Source organism: Callorhinus ursinus, unplaced genomic scaffold, assembly GCF_003265705.2.
Source record: "Callorhinus ursinus isolate GAN/ISIS: 27379988/994484 unplaced genomic scaffold, GSC_fseal_2.0 scaffold2, whole genome shotgun sequence".
In the NCBI taxonomy this organism is placed as follows: Eukaryota; Metazoa; Chordata; class Mammalia; order Carnivora; family Otariidae; genus Callorhinus; species Callorhinus ursinus.
Window position 1 is genome coordinate 41,598,275 of NW_027397064.1, and position 23,250 is coordinate 41,621,524.

At 39.0% G+C, this 23,250-nt stretch overlaps 1 protein-coding gene across 6 annotated transcripts in view; it reads left to right on the forward strand.

Annotated features, from left to right (window-relative positions):
- STAT4 (signal transducer and activator of transcription 4) overlaps nt 1-23,250 on the forward strand; it is a 116,697-nt gene that overhangs the window by 91,202 nt on the left and 2,245 nt on the right. For 5 of the 6 annotated variants that reach the window (XM_073881079.1, XM_073881084.1, XM_025848409.2 and 2 more), the window contains 12 exons: nt 2,790-2,849; nt 3,130-3,147; nt 3,235-3,328; nt 5,160-5,204; nt 14,868-14,951; nt 16,362-16,460; nt 18,827-18,962; nt 20,499-20,548; nt 21,010-21,104; nt 21,402-21,538; nt 21,872-22,063; nt 23,153-23,219. In XM_073881079.1, coding sequence (XP_073737180.1) covers nt 2,790-2,849; nt 3,130-3,147; nt 3,235-3,328; nt 5,160-5,204; nt 14,868-14,951; nt 16,362-16,460; nt 18,827-18,962; nt 20,499-20,548; nt 21,010-21,104; nt 21,402-21,538; nt 21,872-22,063; nt 23,153-23,219 — 1,077 coding nt within the window. The remainder of the gene's footprint in view (nt 1-2,789; nt 2,850-3,129; nt 3,148-3,234; nt 3,329-5,159; nt 5,205-14,867; nt 14,952-16,361; nt 16,461-18,826; nt 18,963-20,498; nt 20,549-21,009; nt 21,105-21,401; nt 21,539-21,871; nt 22,064-23,152; nt 23,220-23,250) is intronic. The other variant, XM_025848415.2, reaches the window with a different exon arrangement.

The following is a 23,250-nucleotide window of genomic DNA, read 5'->3' on the forward strand; positions in this document are numbered from 1 at the left end:
CTCCTGCATGCCCAGCACTGAGCTATAGTAGATACCCTCAGAAATGTTCATATGACGGCCCTGCTTGTCAAGCATATGACAGTAAAGATGAAGACACGAGGGATATTAGCAGGAAAGGATGGACTCACAGTATCGGACATCATGGGATCAATTGCTGAAACGATTAACTTGGGAGAAGACTAGAGAGTCTGGAGAAGTCTTGTGGTCCTTTTGAGGAAGGACCTTGTGGGAGGAGCAGAGAGGGGAGGGAAAGTGGGATGGTAGGAGAGCGAGACTACGGAAAGAATGACTTCCCGGGTCTGGTTTGCAAGTAAGTGAAGCAAGGAGAGGTAGAATTGAATAGATTGGGGACAGAATGTGGAAGGCTTTGAATATCTTACCCAGAAAATAACTGGCACATTCTTCCCCTATGATTGCCGAGCAAATAGCTTATAGGATTTTCCATGGAAACTCTCAACAGTGTAATTTTCAATATCTCCTTACTATGTACCGGATTTAAAGACATATGGCTTTTGTGTTATTGTTGCTCTGTCTGTGCGTTTGATCCTTTCCATTAGCACGAGTAACCAAAACGTATCGTTTTCCCTAATGACACTTAAAATCATGAATTTGAGCTTGAAATTTCAAAGATTTTCATCATGCATCAATCCCTAAGGCCCCCAAGCCTTAAATTCCTAATGAAGTTACCTCTGACTGGGACAAGAGGTGAAGATGCCATGGTAGATACTGATTTAGGGCCCCATGATGGGTTTTCTGATCCCATATCACTATCAGAATTGTATTTTTATTTTGTTTTATTCATTTCCATTTTATTGAGATGTAATTGACATACAGCAGCACTGTAGAAGTTTAAGCCGTACAGCATGATGACTTGGCTTACATAAACTGCAAAATGATTACTATAAAAAGTTTAGTTAACATCTGTCACCTCAGAACTCCATTTTTAAAGGGGTGGCATTTTCTTCAGTGTGCATTTTAAATACCTTACGTGAAATTCTTAATTGTTTCCTTTGCGTGAATTTTTCAGCAAGACTTAAAAACCAGGAACAAAAGCCAGAGACCAGGTTCTCTTAAAAATGTCATGATTTTCAAGAGTTGTTCATTCTTCATCCCCACATCTCTACATAACCCAGAAGAGAGTAACACTAAACGGTAGAGGGGTAATGGGCATCCTACTTTTCCTTGAGGAACCCCCATAGATGATATGATAAGTCTAAGATGCTCCTTGGGACAAAAAGAGAGATGAGTAGAGATGGCTCAGCTAAGAATTCCAAGTGGAAGAGGCCCCCAAATGGGCATCACCTTGCCTGTTGTTTGAACCGATGACTGGGACACTGACCGTTAATTAGTCCCTGATTTGAGTGTTCCTGCTTTTCTCTTCCACGTGTCAGTTGGGTCCCTGTCCTTCTTCTCTGGGCCCTGATCTCCACTGTCTTGATAGATGATCGTTTACTTAGTATTCAAGATTTTCCCTAAAACTCCTCCCTACCATAGCATCTCCTGTTTCAAAGGAAGGGGTGATATGGAACTCCCTTTAGTCATCAGCATCTTCCAGTGAATCAGATCCTGATCTATGATCCTTCCTACCCTATTTCACATGACCTCCTCACCCCTCACTGCTAACAACTACACACATCACATTCTGAACCCTAAAACCAATCCGGTGCTTCACACAGGATTTATAAGGAACCTCTGTCACATTCTACCCACACTTTTGTCTGGGCTATCATCTATGATTATATTTCTCTAATGCCCATCCATTTCTTATCACCATTCTCCATATTCCATCTACTATATTTAGCTGGACTTCTTCCTTTTACGTGTAGCCATGTCCACACTTCTCCCTTCCCCACACTTCACTACACCAGCTCCCTAGTACCTAGGGCTGTACTGGGGGGAGATGAGGAGCTCAGTACATGCTGAGTGAATGAATGAGGTTTGGAATGAGTGCATGACTGGGATGAGTGAGTGAGTGATTAAATTAACATTTCTGAAACTGGACTGAACCCACAGAGAAGGTATATCAGAGGTTCCAACTTGAAGGAGTTGGGGAAAGCAAAAGAATAAAGGAGGAGCTGACACCAGAAGAAGAAATTAAAGGAATTGTTTCTCTGATGTTTAACCACTTGTTTGTTTGGAATTAGATCTTTTCTAGTTATGAACATTTTTGCTGTTACTTTCATAAGTGTATTTAAAGATTGCAAATGCACTTGAATTGGAATTTTTCACATTCCGTCAGAGGCCTGGTCTTTCTCGGTATTCCTAACCATAAAACAGTGATCATCAAGACATTTAGTTTTTCTCTTACAATTTTTGTTATGGTATGAGAATAAAGTGGGGCCATATGAATAAACTTGCAAAGAATTTTTCTTATATTTATACATTTAACCCAAATGTGGGCTTTAGCCAAAATATATAGCTATTTTTCTCACCTAGCCAATGTATTATCTAATGCCCATCAGCTGAAAATACTTTCCAAATGTTTGTCAATACGATATTAAGTGCTTGTGTCAACATCAGTAACATGACAAACTAAAGAAGAATTGGACATCTTCATTTTTAATTATTTTTATTTTAATTCCAGCACAGTTAGTATATGGTGTTATATTAGTTTCGGGTGTGCAGTATAGTGATTCAACAATAAGTTGGATATTTTTAAAATACACTAACATGTAACTAGAGATAACCTAAATTTGATTTATATATATGACATAAATATATTTAAATATAAAAAGGCTCTTGGCACTTTTCATTTTTGCCTCTGATTCTTTATTTATGTGTCTTTCCAGACTACTAATAAAATTGCCAGAACTAAACTATCAGGTAAAGGTGAAAGCATCAATTGACAAGTAAGTTTCTATTCACATTTTAAAATTTCCTCATTTTATAGAATAATTTCAAACTTTTAAATGTATTTCTCTAACATTATATATCAATGTACTTTAAATATTTGACTTTGAAGTTCAAACATTTAATAGAACTCCAATGAAGACTTACTTTAAAAAATTTTACTATTAAGTCTTGAAATGAAAATTTATGACTATATTATACTATCCTCTAAAGTATCAAAGAAAGTTTTTACTAGCTCTATAAAATAGCTCATTTTAAGGAATTTTCTTGGTTTTACAGGAACGTTTCAACTCTAAGGTAAGAAATTTATTTTAGAATGTTTTTGCTGTTCTCATAAATATATTTTATCTGAGACCATGTAAATAGCTAAGATTTTCCCTCTAGCAATCGAAGATTTGTCCTTTGTGGAACTCATGTCAAAGCCATGTCCATTGAAGAATCTTCTAACGGGAGTCTCTCGGTAGAATTTCGACATTTGGTGAGTTCAATTACCCAAGCTTCTCCCCCTCCCCTAATCAGATACATCTTCACAAATAGGCCTTATAAATCAATGTATTTTGGGTTTGGGGGGCTTCTTATATGAGATTAAGGGCCATATTGAGAAATAAAACATGCTGTCATTGAAGAATTAAAAATATCAGAAAGAATATGGAATCTTAACTCAGAAGTCTGAGTTCTCAACAATGGTGATATAGTACCTAAATATAGACAGCAATTGGTCAATATATTTTGATAACGATGACAGAGATAATTGGTCTTATAATGGATAGGCATTCCTGATTTTATTTTTTAAATCTCCCCGAGAAATGATATCCAGCAACACATCTGACCAAAGGTGCTTTCATTTTAGGAGTAGCTTGAGGAAGTAGGATGGTTCCTGGGTATGGCAGTTGCATACAGTTTGCTTTGGCATGTCTAGAAAGCTTCTGACCCAGCCTCACCCTGTTGCTTCTTGTTTTTACCACTTCCTCTTAACCTAGAGTTCTCTTCCTGCTTTCTTTCTAATTCTTTGTATAGTTCTTAGATTCCCAAAGACTCTACCACTTTCTTGCCAGATGCAGGTTACTCATGGTTTATTAACACTTAGGAAGTACCTCACCTGAGTGTTGGGGCACCACGAATTAACCTCAACCGGTCTTTTTTAAAAGATAAAATTGAGGTTAATAGATATCTGCACATACAAATTTATGCTGGTTTTTGGTTTTGATTTTGGTTTTGTTTGATCTTTAGTATTGAAGAGTACATTTCTTTTTAACTGAATCCCTCTGGTGTGAGACTGATAAATAAAGTGTAATGATGAGTCATATATTATATATCCTTATAACTAGCGCTCTTTTTGGTTATGTTCAATTTCTATCCTTAAGAAATTTTCAGTAATGGACAATGTTTGCTAATAAGTAAAGCTGTAGGAGAGGGCTTAACTTAGAGATGTCTGTCTCTCAAAAAAGTCATGTGGAAAAGAACAAGGAACACACCAAAAAGTGGTTAGGTCTTTCTTCCAGCAGGTATAATATATAAATTAACAAAACCTTACTTTTTTACAGTCCACTTCTAGTTGCAAAGCATTTTTAAATATATTATCTTTTGCATAACTTTAATTGCTTTTTAATACAAAATTAAATGTAGAACATCAGAGAGGCAAAAATTTAAAAATTAAAAATCACCTGTATCTCACTACCTTGTAACACCATTAACTACTTTGGTTTGCCTTCTTTTATACATACATGTATATGTACTTTTTAAGTGGGATCAGATTGTACACACTATATAAATTGTTGTCTGCCTTTTTTTAAATTAAGTAATCTAGATCCTGAAAATTTTTGTGTCAGTCTCTACTGCCATTTAATCGATTCCTGTGCCATAGTGTGCCATAGGGCACACTATCCCATCGTCTGTTTTCCCAGGCTTCTGTGTTGGACTTGGTTTCACAGGGATTGAGAATCATCACAGCTTAGCTCAGATGCTGCTTTCCAGGTACAAAGGAGTGCTGAGTAGATTTTAAGACATCCCAGCATGATTTCCTCTTTCCAAAATGTTGGCTAAAAAACATAGTCTTAATAGTATGCCAACTTGTTCACTTACCTCAGTGAAAGTTTCTAAAGTGGCGTCCCATGAGATGAAACAGAGAGCTTCTTTCTGTTGAATCCAGGCAACTACCTTAGGTTTCCATGAATTAGAAGACATCTGGGTTACTGTTCTAAAAGGCAAAATTGTGGCCAAGAAAATCACTACAATAGGTATGACCAACTTGATATTTAATTGATAATGCTTCTCCGTCTAAACGCTGTTGTTATTCTTTTTTTGCAAAGCAACCAAAGGAAATGAAGTCCAGTGCTGGAGGCAAAGGAAATGAGGTACAAAATGTTTTCTATAAGATAATTTTTTTAGGGAAATAACCTTATAATCTCGTGTTTTTACAAAACTTTTAAACTGCCCTTGATAGTTTTATAGAAAGTCAAGTTTGTGTTTCTCTGGTTACAAATTAAAGCTTGATAATTGCAGACAGTATAAGAAATTTTGTCTTAAAAAGGAGAAAACAGAAATTGCATATAACACCCTCTTTTTTAAAAGAGTTTATTTATTCATGAGAGACAGAGAGATAGAGAAAGGCAGGCAGAGGGAGAGGGAGAAGCAGGCTCCCCGCCCTCCATGCGGGGCTCGATCCCAGGACCCCAGAATCACGACCGGAGCTGAAGGCAGATGCTTAACTGACTGAGCCACCCAGACGCCGTCATTAAAAGAATAACTAATAACATTTTGGTTCACATCATTCTAGACCTTTATCTATGTATATATTACTTTAAAATATATATGTGCACATTGTTTTATAACCTGCTTTCTTCCTCACATAACAGTGTAAGGTGCACAGCTTTCCATTAACCTTAATGGTTCTCTCTTGGAGAACACTGAAGGTGGCTGTGCTGTATTGCATTTTACAGGTGTGCCATAATGTCTTTAGTCAGTCCTCCACTATTACAAGACACCTGAAAATCACTCATTTTCCACAGAGAAGAGGCAAGTCTCAAACTTCATGACATATGATGTGAAAATCACAGGGGAGAAACAGTCTTATTAATTTATGGGATCAATTACCTTGCCCTTACATGTAAGGTTTGCATTCCACTGGATGAACTGATTAACAGCACACACTGATGTGGTCCAAGTGTTTGCATTTGAGTCAGTAAATGACAGAGCAGTCAAATCCTGGATTGGAAGTGGCCTTGGAGATCACCTGTTTAGTTGGCCTAGATGCTAGGGTGTATGCCTACGCCTTACATATTTGGAATTAGAAAACCTGGGTTTGGGTCCATTCTGACAATGACTGAAAATGTGATCCTTCGCAAATGGAGAAATATTGCATATTTTTCCTCTAACAGATCAGGGTGGTAACGCCCAACGCTCTCCACTCGGAGATGTTATATGTATAAGATCAGCCACACAATGCTGTTATAAAGCAGTGAGGCTTATTTCTGGTGTGGCTGGTATGGGTTCAGTCTCCTAGCTTTAGAGTCACATCTTCTAAGAGAAATCGCTTTGAGTTATTTGGAAGGAAAAAGCACTTTATAAATCCAGCATTCAACTGCAATCAGTCTAGCCCTCCCCATAAAACCACAGAGATTGACCACAGCAGGTTTAATGCTCCACATTTTCCCTTCCAAGAATTCTTCATTCCCTTAATTGTGTCTTAAAGAGCATTTGCCCAATATCACAGCCACAGGGAAGATGAGCTCAGCCTTCCTCCCAGGGTAGGACCTTGGCTTAGGGCAGAGCGGCAAACAGGCCTCTGTAGCCCACTGTCACAGAGGCCAAGCTTTTGAGTTTAATGAGATTCTAGTAAACCAGATAAGTAGGAGTTATTGTTCCCACCTCATAGAAATCCATAAAGATTTTCCAAACTTCCTAATTGAAACATTAGCACATTATAAATAAAAAGTCATTTCATGCATCTCACTGGAATTTTGGCCAGAGTTGCAAACATTTCATGCAGCGTCACATCCCTGAGCAGTATTTGCTAAGTCTGAATAGACTAAATACAATGCTTCTGAACGTTTCTTAAGTAAAATAGATCAAATGGGAATAAATCTAAATAGCTCAACTCCAATACATTGTCATCTTTATAAATGTAAAGTCAAAGTCTTGGGTTTACCTAGAGAAGAAATCTACGAAAAATCATCTTCTACTATATAATAACCAAGCAATGTCTTATTAACACTGTCTACGTGTATTACTTTAAATGTATTTCCTCTTATTTCCTGATTAATAACAAAATGGTGCTGTCATGCCAGAATGATTTTATTCTTCCTTTTTTTCCCCAAGTTTGCTAGCTCAGTTTTATTTTAAGCTATTCCTTGAGCTCCCCCTGTTGATAGAATTGTAATATGACACCTAGGTACATTTAAAACACACCAGACCGGAAAGTTGTTTCATGTGCTACAGGAACTACTGAAAAGTCACAAAACATATGAAGTGGGCTCAGAAAGATGAGCAAAGGAATCAGGGGTTTGGCCAGGCAGTAGGAGCAATCAAACAAAATCAGGAAAAAGCTTGGGGAAGATCTAGCAATAAAGTGGAGTTCATAAAGTCAATAGGGCCAGAGATGGTAGTAACCAAAGTGTCAGGAAAACAGGAGGCTAGGAGGGACGCCTGGGTGGCTTAGTCATTAAACACCTGCCTTCCGCTCAGGTCATGATCCCAGGGTCCTGGGATCGAATCCTGCATCAGGCTCCCTGCTCAACAGGAGGCCTGCTTTTCCCTCTGTCTGCCCTCCCCCGACTTGTGCTCACTCTCTCTCTCTTTCTCTCTCTCTCTGACAAATAAATAAGTAAAATCTTAAAAAAAAAAAAAAACCAGGAGGCTAGGATATGATACCTCATTCTCAGATTTCAAATAGTAGTTGTTGCTTATCTGTGAGCATCCGCGGCAGGAGTTCACAGCCAGATAAGAATGTACTTAACAAATCCTCCTGTGTCATTTACTATATACTGGGCCCTGAGAGCTTCACTGACCTTCATTTATATAATTCTTGTGACAATGCTATGAAGTAGTTACTATTAGTGTACTTATTTCAGGTAGGGAAACTGAGGCACAGAGTGGTCAGGCCAAGATTCAAACCATGGTAGTCTGGCTCCCCTGTCCATGCTCTTGGCCACTATGCCATGCTGCGTCTGGGATCCTAAAGCCTGCGCTGGGAGAAGCGGCACTGACCTCCTCCGGCCCGTCGCCTCAGTGCGCTCCCTCCATTTGTTGGGATTCCTAGAAGGGAGGTCTTTGCGACAGTGTGAGTAGCATCTCATCCTTTCCCCTGTACTCTGGCTGCTGTTCTTACTGTTCTCATTTTGCCCGCCCACTCAGAGATCCCATAGCTATCTCACACCAGAAGCCTTATAAAGTTTAGAAGAAATTTAGAATAATGCTTTCTCAGGAAATGTTGTTGACCTCTCCCTTACTCCTCTCCCTCTCCTCCACTCATCAGTTGGGGATTGGAAATAGCACCATGCTGGGGGCTGCCTCCTACAGGCAGCTGGCCTTGTGCAAGCCACTTACCCTCACTAACTCCCAATTTCCTTATCTGTGAAATGGGGATCAGGTTGACCTGCACTCACAGGGTTGTTAAGAGGACGAAATGAGATGGTATGTGGTGTGGTTCTTCCTAATCTGCCCTCCAGAGCTGCCCCTTTGTAAAGAGTACCTATTTACATGGGTGGAGAAATATCTGTAAAGATGGTACCTGACTTAGGACAAACAGCTGCTCCTTCTCCTTCTCTACCCACCTGCCAAAGTGCTGGGCTGGGGCTGGTCCCTCTCAAGGGCCCCTGAGCACATCCTTCTCTGGCTCCAGGTCCCTGAGAACTCAAAGCACCATATATGTATGCCCTTTCTATAGGATCACATGTCCTGGGTTCCTACTATCTCCCCACCTGCCCCCCCATCTGATACACACACACACAGGGCCCTTCCGGTCTGCTTTTGTGGTTGTCAGAACTTGGACTGGATACTTACTAAATGACTGAGAACAAACCAAGATATCATGAATGATAGTTCCCTAGGGGCGCCATTCTAAACCTCCCTAGCACCCCATGGCTGACTCACATTATCCACAAAGAGGTGGTCGGTCAAGATGTGCAGGGGTTCCTGGCTGTAGGATTGGATGAAGGGAGGAAATTGCATTGGACCCATACTGTCCCAGAACAACCAAAGTGGTGCCTTAGGAACCATCTCTGGATTGGGGGGGGGTGGGCGTTGGTGAAAGGTAGAGCTCTGGGTCCCCCACCCCTGTTTCAGTCAAGATGGCTCTATTTTATATATTTTACAGATTGGAACCCAGATGGTGAATTTCTTTTCAAGAATATGTTTCAAGGTTAAAAAACATTTGAAAACCATTGGATTTAGACAGTTTCTAAAGCTTTTTTGACTAAGGTTCTATAATCTGCAAAAGTGCAACATAGAGTATGGTCTTTACTTTTTTGTAAAAAAAGGTATTTAATTCTAATGATTTGCTTTGCAATTTTGCAAACCCCCCCGCCCCGGGAAATCAGTCAACGTGCTGTCACAAAATTAAGGTTAGCCACTACTGCCTCTTTCTCCCACCTTCGTTCTTGCCTTGGAAAAGCCACCGCGAAGTCACAGTCCCTTCACCTAGCAAACGGCCAAACTTGGAAGGCATCAGGTGGCTCCTGTAAAACAGACATTCCCAGGAAACAGGCTTTCCCAGAGGTCCTTCTCTGGCAAAAAGCTGGCTAGAGAGTCATTGTTGAAATGTGGAAACTGTTTGAACAGGCGAGCTAGTATTTCAGCCGCTCGAGTTTGCTCTTGGTCAGTGGGCTTTAACTGATAAATGACAGTTCTCACCACAGACTGAGGTGTTGGGTAATTTTGTTTATGTGGTGGAAAGTCATGAAGCACAAAGAAGCTGTTAGTAAAGCCTGGGCAATTTGAGTTTCATCGAACAAAATAGCCAAACAGATGTTCTGTCAAGGGTCACTGTTCTCAAACACAGATAACGCTACTCACGGGCCAACTAGCCCAGGCATTTTTACGGAAAGTTGATTTCCTTCTGAACAATTCAAGTAGTGGCAACACTTTCCAAAAGAGACGTCAATACGAGAATAACACTAAAAATGACTTTTTATGGGACACCCTCCCTGCAGTCCCCTCCATAAACTGGGCTGAGAATAGTTGTTATTCTCCATTTATTTCCTATGATTCTGTGATTAAGGTCTATCTCTCATGTGATTGTACCATTATTTTCCCCTTTATTATTGTTTCGCAGCCTCTAAGCCAGTGCCTAGCACATGATAGGTATTCAACAAATATTCATTAAGTGAATGGATTATTGTTAATTATTTTCTATTCCACATAGTCCTCCCCGTGCTACATTATCATAGATTACGGCTTGTTAAGAGATGAGCAAGGAGGGGTGCCTTGGTGTCTCAGTAGCTTAAGCAACCGACTCTTGACTTCAGCTCAGGTCACGATCTCAGGGTCCTGGGATCCAGCCCTGCTCAGGGCTCCGTGCTCAGCGGCAAGTCTGCTTGTTCCTCTCCCTCTGCTCCTCCCCCCAACTTGTGCACACACTCTCTCTCTTTCTCAAATAAATAAATAAAATCTTTTTTAAAAAAAAGAGGTGAGCAAGGAATTTAGATGAAAATTAGCCTTATCCCAGTCATATCTTCTCAACAGAGGTTTATTTTGAAGTCAAAAGCCATAACTATTTGTTAACATATTCTAGATTTCTAGGGTGTATTATTAGGCATTGAGCAGAGGAAAGAAAAAGAATATGGTGACATCTATACCTACCTTTCATAAGGTTGTGTATCTTTTTTTCCAGGAGCCTGGTCAAGTAGTTCTGCCAGTTTTCCAGTTTCTTAGCAGATTATCCAATGTGTGCTTTTCTTTACAAGTACGACAAAGTCAATCCGTTTACGTTATTCAGTGCCATGTAATAAAAATATCATAAATATGGATATTTTAAATCCATAATCATCTCAGATGATGGCTTTTAAACACAGCCATTAATGGTGCATCTTTTTTTTAAAAAACTGGTTTTATTTTATTTTTTTTTAAAGATTTTATTTATTTGACAGAGAGAGATAGCGAGAGCAGGAACACAAGCAGGGGGAGTGGGAGAGGGAGAAGCAGGCTTCCCAGGGAGCAGGGAGCCCGATGTGGGACTCGATCCCAGGAACCCGGGATCACGACCTGAGCCGAAGGCAGACGCCCAACGACTGAGCCACCCAGAAGCCCATTAATGGTGCATCTTATCTATGATGTTTTCCCCAGTCTACAAAGAATGGATCCTGGGAATGGGAAATTGAATTGTCCCTGGCTGGGACTATGCTGATAATAAAGACCATGACCGATGACCACGTGAGCTTTGAAAGTTAATAATGCTTCCTTTTGTCAGAGCTGCTTTTCTCCAGGCATGTGTATTATATGTCAGCTTCCTTGCTGGATCTCATTCTAAATGTGCCTCACAACTGCATCAGGGGTTTTAAGTAATCATTAAATATTAGTTTGAGGGGTGCCTGGGTGGCTCAGTTGGTTAAGTGTCCAACTTCAACTTAGGTCATGATCTTAGGGTCCTGGGATTGAGCCCCACATTGGGTCCGCACTCAGTGGGGAGTCTGCTTGAAGATTCTCTCCCTCTGCCCCTTCCCCTGCTCTCTCTCTCAAATAAATAAATAATCTTAAAAATAAAAAAGAAATTAGTGTGAATCACTGAGGAAACTTCTCCCCATCCACATTCCAGTTTAATAAAGTGATAACTAAAGCATGTAGTCTTTTTTCAAAGTTAATGGACAACTCTGAGTGTCATTGCTCTGTCTATGGAGTCCTGGTTTCTCACACTTTGGATGGTGAACACACAAGGTGCCCTAACACAAAGATCTGAGGAAATTATCCATAATGAATAATTATATCATATGTGCATTTAATTGTATAAATTAAACTATAGAGGCTAGTATGGGGGAGGGATGGTATCTCATACTCAAAAAGACTCCCTTTAGCCGTCCTCCAGCAGTGGCTCTCCCTACAGAGAAAGATGTCTGTGGGTCCAAGGCAGTGCGCTTTCCCAGAGTCCCAAGCGCAGACAGCACCATCAGTGCAAAGATTTCTAGGCACAAGCAGAAGCCTCTGGGGCACAGTGGTCAGTGAGGCCCCTCACAGAGGTGGAAGAGAGGGGTGTAGGCAATAGTCCAGAATGGCCCTGCTCTCTCCAGGCCACCATGTTCCAGTGGAACTTTGAGGAGTTAAAACCTGGCCAGTCAGGTCATATGAAAGCTTAGATGTCAAGGCAGGAGGCTATATCATATTTTAACAGTTTGTTAACTTGATTTATAATAGTTAAATGTTTAGACATGTGGTATGTGGGTCTCCGTCTGTGTGCTTGCCTCAGGCCTCATAAATGTTCTACATAGGCTTGTATCATCCTGTCCACTATTGAACTTAGTGAGAATGTGAAAGGCATCCGTTAGTGAACATGAAGTTATGGATTCTTCATTTGTCTCAGGGTTTGCATAGTGGAAGCACCCTATGGGGCAGTGAGATTTTCTATTTAAAAAATGTGGGTTTTGTTCAACTTGGTGCCTAAATACAAGCTGACTACTTCACCTCATGCTCAACTGAGGAGACAGCAATTTATTTCAACATGGGAAGGGCTCGGGGGGAGGGGCGCTGGCTGTTTCGTGAGTTGGATATACTGGGAGTAATTTTAGGGATGGTCTAAGGGAATTCCAAGAAAAGTTCCATTAGCATAACTTTCTACTAACCCAGTAAGAAGCCATCCCACTCTAGTAACTCTGGCTACCTCAAGTCAATGTAAGGTACCAGCAGTGATCTAACCCAAGGGAGAGAGGAGTCTTTAATTCTCTACTTCCTTCTCAGTAACAAATCCTAAGTTTAATATCCCTCATTGTCAATAAAGTCTTCCTCATGCAATTGTCATTCATATCATCATATTAGAACTATTTTTATCGTTTGAAATTTATTACAAGTAGATTCCAACTTGTTATTAATACATATCCAATATTAGATCATTTCTCCCAGCACTGACTCTGCCACCCCCAATGCCACCCTGACTTTTCTAGTCTCAGTAATTCCTCTTCCGTTTACAGGTTCCCACAGGGTTTATTTTTTTAACATTGTCTAAACCTTCAGGGTGCCTGGGTAGCTCAGTTGGTTAAGTGTCCGGCTCCTGATTTCAGGTCTTGATCTCAGGGTTGTGAGTTCCAACCCCATGTTGGGCTCTCTGCTGGGCATAGAGACTACTTAAAAATATAAATAAATTAAATAAATAAATAAATAAATAAATAAATAAATAAATAAATAAATAAAATTGTTTAATCCTTCTACATCATCTCCAAATTTTCCACATCTCTTTTAAAACTAAACACAATGTGGATATAGCACACTGACATTCATTGTCTCACAAATTCCACCCAAAGTTCTTGTTAAAATGCAGACTCTGATTCTTGGCCTGGGATGAGGCCAGAGATCTTGTATTTCTAACCAGCTTTTAGATGTTGACAATGCTGCTGGTTCTGGGCACATAGCAAGATGCTGTAAGATTTTATTAGGGAAAAACAGCAATTTCTGTCCCACTCCTTCCCACAACAAACCTACTTTCCAGAGGTGATCATTTTTGCATCAAAGTATTATGCTAATATCGTACTAATATTTCTTGATTTTTAAAAAAGTTTATACATTTAACTCCTGAATCCTTTTTTTTTTTTTTTTAAGATTTATTTGACACACAGAGAGAGGGAGAGCACAAGCAGGGGGAGAAGCAGAGGGAGAGGGAGAAGCAGTCTTCCCGCGGAGCAGGGAGCCCGACGTGGGGCTCGATCCCAGGACCCTGGGACCATGACCTGAGCCGAAGGCAGACGCTTAATGACTGAGCCACCCAGGCGCCCCCTGAATTCTTTTTATAAGAGATTAAACTGTTTCTCTTTTATACCAGCTCTCTATACATATAAATTTTCCCCATCTTCACAGTATCATTACAGAACATATTTTGGTTTAGTCAGTATTTTCAGTGTTAACATTAGTATAAATATATAAAAATTATTAACAGCTGAACCATATATCATAGTATAATTGCATTTCCCTTCTTGTATTACTTCCAATTTACCCTGGATTTATAAGTTGCCTTAATTTCATTTTATTTGATCAGTTTATTTTATGTACTTATCACTAATGTAGCCCAAAACTTTTCTTCAAAACTTGAAACTTTCTTCTTTCTTTTTAATAAGATTTTTTAAAGAGATTTATTTATTCATTTATTTGAGAGAGAGAGCACAGCAAAGGGAGGAACAGAGGGAGAGGGACAAGCAGACCGCTGAGCACGGAGCCTGATGTGGGGCTTGAACTCACAGCTCCAAGATCATGACCTGAGCAGAAACTAAGAGTCAGACGCTTAACTGACTGTGCCACCCAGGCACCCTGAAACTTGAAAACATCTTGCAATATGGTCAAACAGGTCAATCTGAGTTTTGTTTTGTTTCTTTTTTCTTGGCAACATCGCCCTAGGAACTTTCCATCTCTTTCTCTAATTTGGACTGATTGCCCTCTGATTCTGTTGTACAATTTTTTTTTTTTTGGTTCTTAAAAAAACTTCCTTTCACTTTTTAAACAAATTCATTATGACACTGACTTGTTTCTGTTATACCTATAAACATATGCATTGCTTTTATTAATAGTTTGTAAGCCACAAGGACGAATTTTTTTAAAATTAAAAGAATTATTTGTCTGCATTTAAACTGATGAAAATATGCTGGAAGTTTTAAAAAGTCAAAAATTACTTTGTTAGGGAGACTTAAAATCATTCTGTTTGTGGAAATAAGATTTCTCACTCTGTATGTACTCTAAATAACTTTTTTTAAATAATAAGAGGGAAAGTTCCATAATAGGGAATATTTGGGGCATTTACTTTAAGACTTTATTAATTTTTATAGATGCAGGCCTAATAATAGGTAGTAGGAGTGCATTTGTAAGATAACAGTTGATTTCTTTCTTCCTAGGGCTGTCACATGGTAACTGAAGAGCTTCATTCTATAACCTTTGAAACACAGATCTGCCTCTATCGCCTGACCATAGATTTGGAGGTAGGCGTCAATCAGCTATTTACTAATAATATACTCAGTCATTGGCTGGCATTTATAGATGAAAGCTGTCTTGTCTAGGTCTTAGTACATTCCTTATTTATTATTTTTGTTTAGAGTTTTGTTTAGAAAATTCAGTTTAGAAAACCAATATGTCAGATGTTTGTTGGTTCATTTTCTGAGATCTTCTGAGTCATGAATAGTTAGTGGAAAGCCTAAAGAGAAATAAGTATCCTTAAACCATGTCACATAATGATATATTTTCAAAAATTTGACTTGTACATAAAATCCCTCAGAAGGAAAGCTTTTCTAATGTAATGAGTAAAGACAAATGATAGGAACATTAATGATACATTGTTTTGATTCTCTTATAACAGTCACTACTGTACTCATAGAAGGAATAGAGCAATCTTGAGGATTAAATTGAACATGACTGACTATGAGCTCCTTGAAGGCAGGGCATCATGACTTTGTCACTCCATTACCAGTGACTCAGTGCCTGGCCCATAATAGATGCTCAACATAGGTTAGATAAATGAATGAATGGGTGCATGAAGGAACAAACACAGTTTTACACACCCCGAATATGATCTTATTTGTGGGATGTATTGTTTTAGAGTTCTGCTTTTCCTTTTTTATCCTAATAAGTGTAAATATGTAAAAATTTTCCATAAATGCCTTCCTCATCTCTTTTTCCTATACCTCTGTTTCCATGAGCTATTAAGCTGGGTATTTCACTGTCTATAGAAATCTAACCACTGTTATTGAGAAGGGACTAATGTAAGTTGATTGGTTTCGCACACTAGTCTGTGAACGCCTGTTTATTCCATGAGGTTGAAAATGACAGTACGAATACTGCTAAGCTGAGTTCCACAGCAGACCAGGCAGCTCTGTTTCTCATAAAGCTTTGTACTCCAACATTGCTTACCTCTCCATCTTCTGCAGTGAAAATGCCCATGTCTAGTACTGACATTAATTAGATGTCAGATCATAAATTGAATATATTGATCCATTTCAATATAAATTTAAAATTAAATTCTTTATAGTAACTTAGTAAGAGAAGAGTGGCAAAATCAATGCAAGCTCTAATTTGTTGCATTTTGGGCTATATATGATATAAGTATCAATATTTGTATAATGTCAAGGGAAGATACTGGAGAAGCTAACTGACCAAGCACTCTGAAAGGGTTCCTGTTTTTATGGCTTCTTTCATCCCTATACCTTGATTCATAGATGCTCAGAAAGTTCCCTTACCTTCACAAGTCATTTTAGTAACCAGGGCAGTGTCAACACCAGGATTAAAGGAGTAGAGCTGGCTTGAGATAGCCCTGTAGGGGACCGGATCAAGTATCAAATCAGTGCAAGGTGCAACTACCTGTAATAACTGTGCTTTTTTTTTCTCTTTTAAACCAGACCAGCTCATTACCTGTGGTGATGATTTCCAATGTCAGTCAGTTACCTAATGCTTGGGCATCCATCATTTGGTACAATGTGTCAACCAATGATTCCCAGGTAGAGTCTATTCCTATTTCTCCTCCTTTAATTCTATTTGATTTGTCTTATTGTCAAAGAACCCATCTGCATCAAAAGATATATATATGAATTTTGACTATATATTCGTATATCTATATATATGAAATTTGGCATGTCTTTGTGGGTTGTTTTCTTCCAGAACTCCAATATATTTAGTTGCATGAATCCTCTCTCATGTTATATTTAAAATGATATGTTTTGATGTACTTGGACGCTGGGAGAGTTCTGGCTAGCAAAACTGACGGACGGTATTTGTTACTTCTGAGGGCCTGATCAGCTCCCAACTATGTGGGTCACAGAGAGTTCTAGGCCCATCCTGTGGCTCTGTTAATTGGGCTGTGGGGAGACTTCTTGGTCTAGAATTTAACGTCTAACTGCTGTGTTTACCTCCGCAACTACTTCTGGTCACACCTCCACACAGACTTTTCTACAAAGGTAGAAAATTGGTTTCCAAATAAGTGACCTAGAATATCAACCAATCTTGCCCAACTGCCCTCTGACTCTACAAATTTTCAAGTTGATTATAGATTTAATACATTCTAGGCTCAAGTTGGGTTTTAATGCCATCTGCTGGTTATTTGAAACATTGATCAAAAATTGGCCTCAAGTTACAAAGCTAGCGGAAAACAGATGCTCTTCCTAAAAGACAACCAGGGAAGGGAGTGGCAAAAAAGATGAGTCAGCCCTTTGCCTTGTTCCCTCTTACAAAATCTCATTGTGTTGTCCTGGAAACCACCAAGGTCTAGAGAAAATAGGTCAAATATAAATAACATTTCTTCTTAATTCAAAGCAAATATTCACTCTTAAGGAAAGAATTTTTTTTTTTTTACCTTAGGTTCTAGAAATAAGAACAGACATGATGAGTTAGCTCCAAGTGTTCCTTCCCTTTTTTAAAAAATGTGCCCATTAAGGAAACAATATGGTAAATGACTCAGCCCGATGCCTTCTCATCCTCCGGTGCCCTGGCATCTGAAACAGATTAACTCTAGAGAGGAGGCTGCAGAGGGTGCGTGGTGTGTCGCTTCCTCTCAGGCCACACTGAGAGCAGGACCCACTAGAGAACTTATGTGGTCTTTAAAGCCAAGAAGAGCCTACACCTCTGGAATTACATGTCATGCCCCATTAGGAGCTACATATATTCAGAGCTTTTCATTCAACTTCAGGATGGAGGAGGAAAGATAGGTCACTTCTCTGTCCTCTGAGTGCAGCACTGTTGCACTTAGCTTTCTTCAGCATCCCTCTTCTATAAGAAAGCCACCAAAGTTGTCCCACTAACCATCCCAGACTCTGCTCTGCTCCTGGATGAGGAATGTGGGAATGCAGATCATACATAGCTTACAATGGAGATGCACAGCCTACTTACAGATTCTAGCATAACAACAAACTCTGGTTTCTCTTCTTCACTCTCTTCTGCTTCAAAACCCAAGCCGCCAGACCTTGATTAGGTTCTATGCCTTTTGGTCATTTATCCAGACACAATTCTCTGGTTCAGGGGAAACTGTCTCTCTAGAAATTCTTTCTCTCCATTCCTCCCCTTCCTATCTCCCACTCCTTGTTGGATGCTGTATCCTCTTTTATTCCCACCTTCTCAGGTCTCTTGGATTGGTCCCTTTTCTTGCTGCCTGGCGTAGTTCCTGCTTCTCCCTGTACTGCACTACATTACTCAGTTATTCCCCTCTTTAGGACATCTTTCTTGGCTTTCACACCTTCTGCTTTCCAGTAATCTGAGATGAAGTCTTCTTTTTCACTATTGTTGACCCAGTTTCTGGTACAAGCAATCTTGTTTGCAGTTAGTCATACAGAAGATTCTCTTGTCCAGATCAAAAGAAAAAGACTACTCTACTGTTCATAAAATAGGACTCAGGGTAATTATGAATTCACATTGTAGGGTCACCTACTTTAGCCTGAGACTTACCTGATTTGTGCTTTGGGATTCTTTGTTTGGTCAAGGTATAACTTATACTAAGTCATGATAAACTAATTAAATAACTTGATATAGATTTGCTTAAGATTAATGTTATTTCAGAAAGGAATATTTGCCCAATGATTTGTTGGACAGTATTAAGTACTTGTATGATTGATTGATAGTGCATAGTCCAGGGAAAGTTAAGAGGTGCCCAGTGATTCTTTCAAGGATAAGATGGAGCCACATATTCTATTGGACTCAAGGATTAAGGAACTCTTTAGGAAAAGACAAAATCAGTGTCAATTAAAATGCACAACAGAGATGAGACAATATTCTGTATTAACTTAGATTGGCCTAAAGAGTTTGGAATTTTATATACTGAATTATAGTGTGTTCAATGTGATTAATGAATATAATCATCATTACAACTCTATTTCAGAACTTAGTTTTCTTTAATAATCCTCCATCTGCCACTTTGAGTCAACTCCTGGAAGTGATGAGCTGGCAGTTTTCATCCTATGTCGGCCGTGGCCTAAACTCAGATCAACTCAATATGTTAGCAGAGAAGCTTACAGGTGAGAGCGGGTAGATGTAGAAGACTTGCCTCTGTTTGGGGTACGCAAGTGTTTTAAAGAACCAGGTGATATTACTATTATTAATAACAATAATGATAGCCACAATGTATTGAGTGCTCACTGTATTGCCAGGCACAGAGCTAAATGTTCTGTTATCTTTCTTAGGAAAGGATAACTCATTACTCTATCCATTTTATAGATGAGGATACTTAAGTTCAGAGGTTAAGTGACTTGCCATGGCTGCGTGGCTAGTACACAGCAGAGCCAAGACCCAGGCCATGCCTGTCCAGTTCCAAAGCCCCTTCCTTTCCATTCCGCTCTTCAGTCTCCAGGGTGTTTTATGCCATTTCCACTGAGTGTAATGCGAAGCCTTAATGGTGCTTTGACTTTCATATTAATATCACAGTGGTCATTAACCAACTCGCCAACTCGACAGTAGCTGATTCCAGGACCAGGGAATTTAATAGAAATTAAAGGCCACCCAGGCAATACTTAATTGTCCATATCAAGAAAATTTCAGTTTTGACTAACATTTTTAAAGTTTGCAAAATAGACTCGTTGGTACTTCCTGTAGTGACTATAGTGTAAGATTTTCCTAAAAGAATTTCAAAAGATATCTATATTTTGACAAGTCTAAGGTGAACATGTTTAGCACCAAAAAAGAGTTAAGATGGAATTTACGTACAGTTCTAATTAAAGTAGGGCCACAGATGCAGCTGAGCATCAGTAGTGAAATCGTGTGTGATTTGGCAAGTGATGCTGAGTTGCCACTTGGACCTACTATCTGATCAATAGGTATTTAAATAAATCAGATCTTTGGGGAATATTAAAACGTTTAGTTAATGTAAATATGGTTTTTGAACTTATTTAGTTTATAAACTGCAATGGTAGGCATATTTGTTGAGTGAATAAAGTTTTTAAATGTGTAGTATAAATAGCAGCCATATCCTTTCAGATCTTTATCAAATTATCCTTATGAGTATAATTTCCTCAAAACTTTAGACAGAAACTCTTGTACCCTTTCATCACCCTGGGTCAAAGTAGTCAATGCCTCCTTATTGCCTAACAGATCTCAAGTTCATTCTTTTAATAGGAATAATTAGGTCTCCTCGCAATCTGGCCATATCTAACTTAAATAAATTTATTTTATGTTTATTTACCAACATTAGACAGCTCTTGCTGTCTCCTATATAAGCCGTGTTCATGTCCACTATGCTTCATCTTACATTATTCTTACTAGAGTTTAGTTTCCTCCTCCTTCTCCTCTGATAATTTATATCCTACCTATTCATGGAGGCTGGCCCTAGACATTCACCCTCTTTCTAAAGTTATCTTAGATCCATTGAAAAGAGTTTTTCCTTAGAAAATAAATTTCATGATATCTTACATTTTTATTGTTTCTAGCATTAAGTACACTACAAACCTGTAACAGGTGCTTAAGGAATTTTTGAAAGGGGCTGGGTAAAATCTAAATTGAGCACCAAATTGAAAAGTCTAATTGTTTCATAAAAATCTCATTCTTTTCTTTTATTTTAGTCCAGTCTAGCTACAACGATGGTCATCTCACCTGGGCCAAGTTCTGCAAGGTACAAACAGGGGAGCAAGAATATCATTTAGATAATGTTTTTAAGTAGTGCTTCTTTTTAAGCCTCCATATCATAATCTGGGATTTTGAGGATTTCCTGGATGCAGTTATTTTTTTAAAACTCTAAACTATTGTCTTGTTTAAAGGAAATATTTCGGGGCATCCTGGTGGCTCAGTCAGTTGGGCAGCCAACTCTTGGTTTCTGCTCAGGTCATGATCTCAGGGTCCTGGGATAGAGCCCTGCGTCGCATGTATCAGGCTCCCCGCTCAGTGGGGAGTCTGCTTCAGGATTTTCTCTCTCCCTCTGCCCCTCCCCCTTGCCTGCTTTCTCTCTCTCTAAAATAAAGAATTTTTTAAAAAAGTTTAAAGGAAGTATTTCATTGAAAAATGGAACTTGAATTATTGTATCAACATTAATTATTAAAATAATCATTGTCCTGACATGTTTGTTTATTACAATAGGAACACTTACCTGGTAAATCATTTACCTTTTGGACATGGCTTGAAGCAATATTGGATCTAATTAAGAAACACATTCTTCCTCTTTGGATAGATGGGTGAGTTACAGGCTATATTTTCCACATGAGTTCATTAGGTTCTTATTTTTAAGCTGCTGGGTTTTTTCCTTTCTTTTTTCTTTTTAAGCATGTTTAGTGATAGAGGGGTAGGGAATAGTTCAGTTTCTTATATTCTTCATAGAGTACTGATACTTACTTTAATCTTAGAGGAGTATTTCATTGACTTTTTATTATACTCAGAACAAATTTAGGTCTGTTCTTTGTGAATGAAATAAATACAAATGTAATAAATTACAGTGTTTGATCAGGTAAAACTATGTATTGTTCTATTTTTAGGTATGTCATGGGCTTTGTTAGCAAAGAGAAGGAGCGCCTCTTGCTAAAGGATAAGATGCCTGGAACCTTTTTGTTAAGATTCAGTGAAAGCCACCTTGGAGGAATAACTTTCACCTGGGTAGACCATTCTGAAAATGGTACATGCTTTATACTTGTGAAATTAGTATCTGAGTTCGGTTATTGGTCTTTCAGTTTTCAGAAGTGTGTAGCGTGGTGTTCTGTTTTTCATGTGTCCAGGGGGTTTGAATACAACAATAAAGTTGTCCCAGAAGAGAGGCTCATGACTTTCTCACAGCCTGTGTGGGTGTCCTCTGTCACGTGGCAGTCTGTACCGTCCCCACTGCAGAAAAGGGCTGGCATTGTTTGATAGCCAGTGACGTGAAGATGACGTGGGCAGGAAGAACGGCCCCCAAGAATGCCTGCAGGAACCTAAATGTTCCTCCCTCGACCCACCCTTTCTGTTTTTCCAGGAGAAGTGCGATTCCACTCTGTAGAACCCTACAATAAAGGCCGATTGTCTGCTCTACCGTTCGCCGACATCCTTCGAGACTACAAGGTTATTATGGCTGAAAACATTCCCGAAAACCCTCTGAAGTACCTTTATCCTGACATTCCCAAAGACAAAGCCTTCAGTAAACACTACAGCTCCCAACCCTGTGAAGGTTAGGTCCTTTCCGTTTGCTTGTTTTCCTCAGCTTTTGGCAAATAACCTCATATTGGAGTAAACGAAGTTCCTCTTTTTATGTTTACTTTGATTGTCATAAGACGTAGGGGGTATGTGGAGGTCAAAGCCTTAGAGAGGAAGCAGTGTGTCAACAGTTCCTGAAGAGGGACAGCTGGGCTGTCCAACTCCAGCAGACTAGTTAGTAATTGGTGGCTGTGACCAGACTTCATATGGCCATGTGCCTTCTCCCAGCCGTGCTGACTTCACGTCTATGACTGGGAGAGAGGAAAAGAGGAGGTAATGATTAGAAAGAAAAATTAGGGGAGTCTGTTTTCTGCAAAAGAAGCCTGAGATTTATAAGCTTTATATTTTTTATCTTACTGTAGTCTCACAACTCGGCTTGGGTGGTTTACTTGCCAGGGAGGGGCTAAGGGGGTCAGCGCTTCATTCCCCACCTGCTGGCCTGCCAATAACTAGTCTTGACATGTCTGCCTTTCCTGGTTGTATCCTAAGGGGCCAAAATAACACCTGGCCAAAAGAAGCATTTGGTAAATATTTGTTAAATACATGAAAGAATATAAATAAAATTAGCTCTATAATTGTAATGTAAGTTTACCATTCTGTGTCTCTGATGAAAGTGTATACAATCCATTAAAATGTTCATCTATAGCAACTAAATCTATGAGCACCATCTTGTGGAATAGTCTACAATTGTCACCCACAGACGCTGACTTGCTGCTACCCTGCTGAGTTACTAGAAATCCCCCAATACACAAATCAATCAAATATAATCAAACTTGAACATAACTTTGAAGATAGGTAATATAGTTGCCTCCCACTTTTTCTCATGCATTTTGGAGACAATAATATCTAAAGTCAGATTAGGCCTGCCAAGAGATCTGTTTTTCTCTTCTTGCACATTTTATGTTCACTTAAAATACTGTTTCATCTATTCAACTAAAAATCTTTGTGAGTCACTAAACAATCATAATATCGCTCTTCTTTTTAACATTACTTATATTTATCTAGACTTTTAAAAAAATTATCAATAATATTGATAACATTTTTTCCTGCCTTTCTTTTCCAGTTTCAAGACCAACAGAAAGGGGGGACAAAGGTTATGTTCCATCTGTTTTTATACCCATTTCAACAATGTAAGTAACCTTAGCCACATGTAAAATATCT